The sequence below is a fragment of the Monoraphidium neglectum genome (assembly GCF_000611645.1).
Source record: "Monoraphidium neglectum strain SAG 48.87 unplaced genomic scaffold scaffold04335, whole genome shotgun sequence".
NCBI classification, from domain to species: Eukaryota; Viridiplantae; Chlorophyta; class Chlorophyceae; order Sphaeropleales; family Selenastraceae; genus Monoraphidium; species Monoraphidium neglectum.
In genome coordinates, this window is record NW_014009294.1 from 2,135 (window position 1) to 5,193 (window position 3,059).

The following is a 3,059-nucleotide window of genomic DNA, read 5'->3' on the forward strand; positions in this document are numbered from 1 at the left end:
GCTGCCGCGGCCGCGCAAACGACGCGGCGGCTGGCATCCGACGCCTGGCGCTGCCGCGGGCGGCGGAGCAGAGATGCCGAGGGGCACAGATGTGCTTTATTTGAATCCCTTTTATTCTGGGGCGCTGTTCGTCAGGAGAGAAGCTGCGGGTGGCGTGCACACGCCGGGCAGCTGCCCGACCACTGACTGGCCAGGAGCGGGCAAACAGGAGTTGGCAGGTGGAGGGCGCGCGGCGCCGCCTGCGGGGCACCAGCGCCAGTAGCGCCGTGCGCCGTACAGATGTCGGTTGCAACCAGGCGTGTGTGGCGCGGCCCCGCCTCTGCTCCCAGCAGCAGGGCTGGGGCCGCCCATGGCGCCGCGTTCTGAGTCCCAGGACCCTTTCTGTTGTGCTAATTGCGGCCTGCTCGGCCCCACGCATGGTCTCCTTTCGTCATTCCCCTCTGATCTTCAGCACTCACTGCCAACGCCACCGCGCGCGCGCGATCCGGGATGCCCGGCGCATCCGCCCAAGCCCTGTCACTTATGATTGTCCGTGCAGCGACAAGCTGGCTGGGCTCAATCCTCGTGCGGCCCAGTGCCTCCCCGATGTGCCGAGCGTGCGGGTGCCGCAGCAAGCGCGCGTGCCCGTAGCCCCGGGATCGGGCCCTGCTGCTTTGGAGCCACAAGGTATGCAAGTTCCCTCTCCTAGCCTGTGACCATTCACATCTTTTTCGACCGAGACTGCCCGGAGAGCAGCGCACCCCCTATGATATGTTTGATCCGCTGCGAAGGGCGCCCCCCAGCCGGCCGGTGCAAAGGGGCCCGCCGCCAAATGGCCTGCCAGCCGCGGCGCGGGGACGAGCGTACTAGGCACCTTACACAACCGCCTCGAGCCCGGCACTGCGGCACTGGTCCCTGGCCGCCGCTTCTCGTCTCTCTTGTTCGGACATGGTCTCTCTCTCCCTCTCTCTTTTCTCAAAATAACCTGTCTCAACACCTTTGCCATCGGGCGCATGCACGCGCTGCGCGAGGGCTGGTCGCCTGAGGTGCCGGCCGTGCTGCCCGGCTTGGGCGGCTCGGATGCGGCGCGGTCCCTCCTGAAAAACCTAGAGGAATGGCCCGATGCTTCACACTGATTTCCCATCAAACCCTACAACCTGATTCAGAGAGTGGAGAGCGCTGGCCGCCGCGTTGCCACGTTTATCACTGTGTGGCACGCCACGCCTCTCAACCCGCAAGTGAGTTGTCCTCATTTGAACATGCCACGATGCTAGCCCTTTGTCCCGCTGCTGCCTGCGTTTTTATCATCAAAAACCCAGCAGTATATATGTGCAACAGGCAAGACACTGAGTAATCTACAGACATGCGGACTGCTCTGACGTGCGGGCTCCGAGCCTTGAGGGTGCGCTGCTGCTAGTGGAGGCCAGCCCTGAAGCCGACCTTGACGGCCCCTCGCAGCTACCACCGCGCAGTTGCCGGCTGCGCTGCCACAACCGCGGCTGGTGGGACCCGATATGATGACAGACCCCCGCCGGCTGCGGCTGCGGCTGGGCTCCAGACGCAGGCGAACCTGGAGGAACCATGGGCAGGACAGCTGGGAGCAGCACCAGAAAGGGGGAAATCAGCAGCTTATTACATGAGCATGCGGGCACACACGCCCGTGTGCTTTCATGCACACAAGCACACACGCACACACTCACACACAGAACATCCGCTCGAGGCTGTCTGCCCGGCAACTGGATGCCATCATGCCACAGCTTGCTGGACGTGCCCAAACAAAGAACTGGCCTTCTCCCGAGCACAGGCGCAGCGCCGCCCAGCGCCGTCGCGCGCATGCCGTCAGTTGTGTGCCTTGGCCTCTAGGCTGGTTGCGGGCGGTGCGCTGAGGCGGCAACCCGGGGCTTACTGTGCAGTATGAGGGCAGTGTGTGTAGGTGTTAAATGTGAAACAACGCTTCGCTTCGCTTCAGGGCCCGCGCAAGTGTCTGACAGTGGCGCCGCGCCGTCTGGCAGCGGCGCCGCGCCGAGATCAGAAAAGAAAGGGCTGGCTGCTCATATAGGGCTTGCAGGGAAATAGGTCAGGGGCCCCGCCGCGCGACTATGGCCGCCAGCCGTGGCCAGGCAACTGAGAGACAAGGCCTGAAGCTGGGGCACGCCGGCCGCGCAGGTCTCGTGCGCGGGGTGGGTGGCGCTAAAACACACCACATTGATCACACGTGAAAGGCGGCAGTGTCAGAGCATGCAGCTCCCAACCCCATTTCTCAGTCCTCGACTGGGACGGCGCGCTTGAAGCGGCGCCGCGGCTGCATAGGTGATGTATAATCAGGGATGGTTTAGACTGGGCGGGGCGCTTTGGCCCAAGAGCTGGAGATCGTGTGGGTATGTGGGTGCGATTGCAATGAATTGCCCGCCGAAAAGGCCGGATGATGAAAGTGTGCCGCTCCGGTGGGAGCACCCAGGAGGGGTGCCGGCCATTGGCCGACGGCACAGAGAGTCAGGCGCGGCTGCCGCCCCGCGCGCCGCGGCCATTTTCAGGTGCGGCCCGGGGCGTCTACCGGCCGTTCTTCAGCCGGGTGGCCGCCGCCGTGCGCCTCACGGCGCGCGGCGAGTCGCTCGGGGAGTCTCCGGGCGAGTCCGCGGGCGACGCGGCCACGTCGATCCTTGGCACAGGGCGGCCGTCCGCGCCCGCGGCCGCAGGCTTGGTGCCGGGGACGGGGACGCCCTTGACGCCGCCAAACAGCTTGCCCGCGCGCACGAGCGCGGCAAACCTCTTGTGCCCGTTGTTCCCTGGCTCCATGGAGCCTTGGTGCACCCCCATGAGGCCCTCCACAGCGACCCCCAGCAGGCACTGCACGACCGCGAACAGGCACCACACGCCCGCCCACTCCATGCGCCAGCTGGGCTCGCCGTCCGCGGCCCAGTAGCTTGCGAGCTGGGTGGCGATGGGGCCGGTCAGCATCATGGCCACGACAAAGGCCTTGCGCTCTGCTGCCCACACGCCGGGCACCACTAGGGCGGGGCCGAAGAACATCAGGAAGTGGACAAAGCCGCTGGGGATGAAGTAGGAGGGGGGCTGGGGGC

At 65.7% G+C, this 3,059-nt stretch overlaps 1 protein-coding gene across 1 annotated transcript; it reads right to left on the reverse strand.

Annotated features, from left to right (window-relative positions):
* Positions 1-2,509: 2,509 nt before the first annotated feature.
* On the reverse strand, positions 2,510-3,028 carry MNEG_14223 (hypothetical protein; the record flags this gene model as incomplete). Its single annotated transcript, XM_014037306.1, has 1 exon — positions 2,510-3,028. A coding segment is annotated over one exon (519 nt), but the record flags the coding sequence as incomplete, so codon positions are not given.
* Between the last annotated feature and the right edge of the window lie 31 nt (positions 3,029-3,059).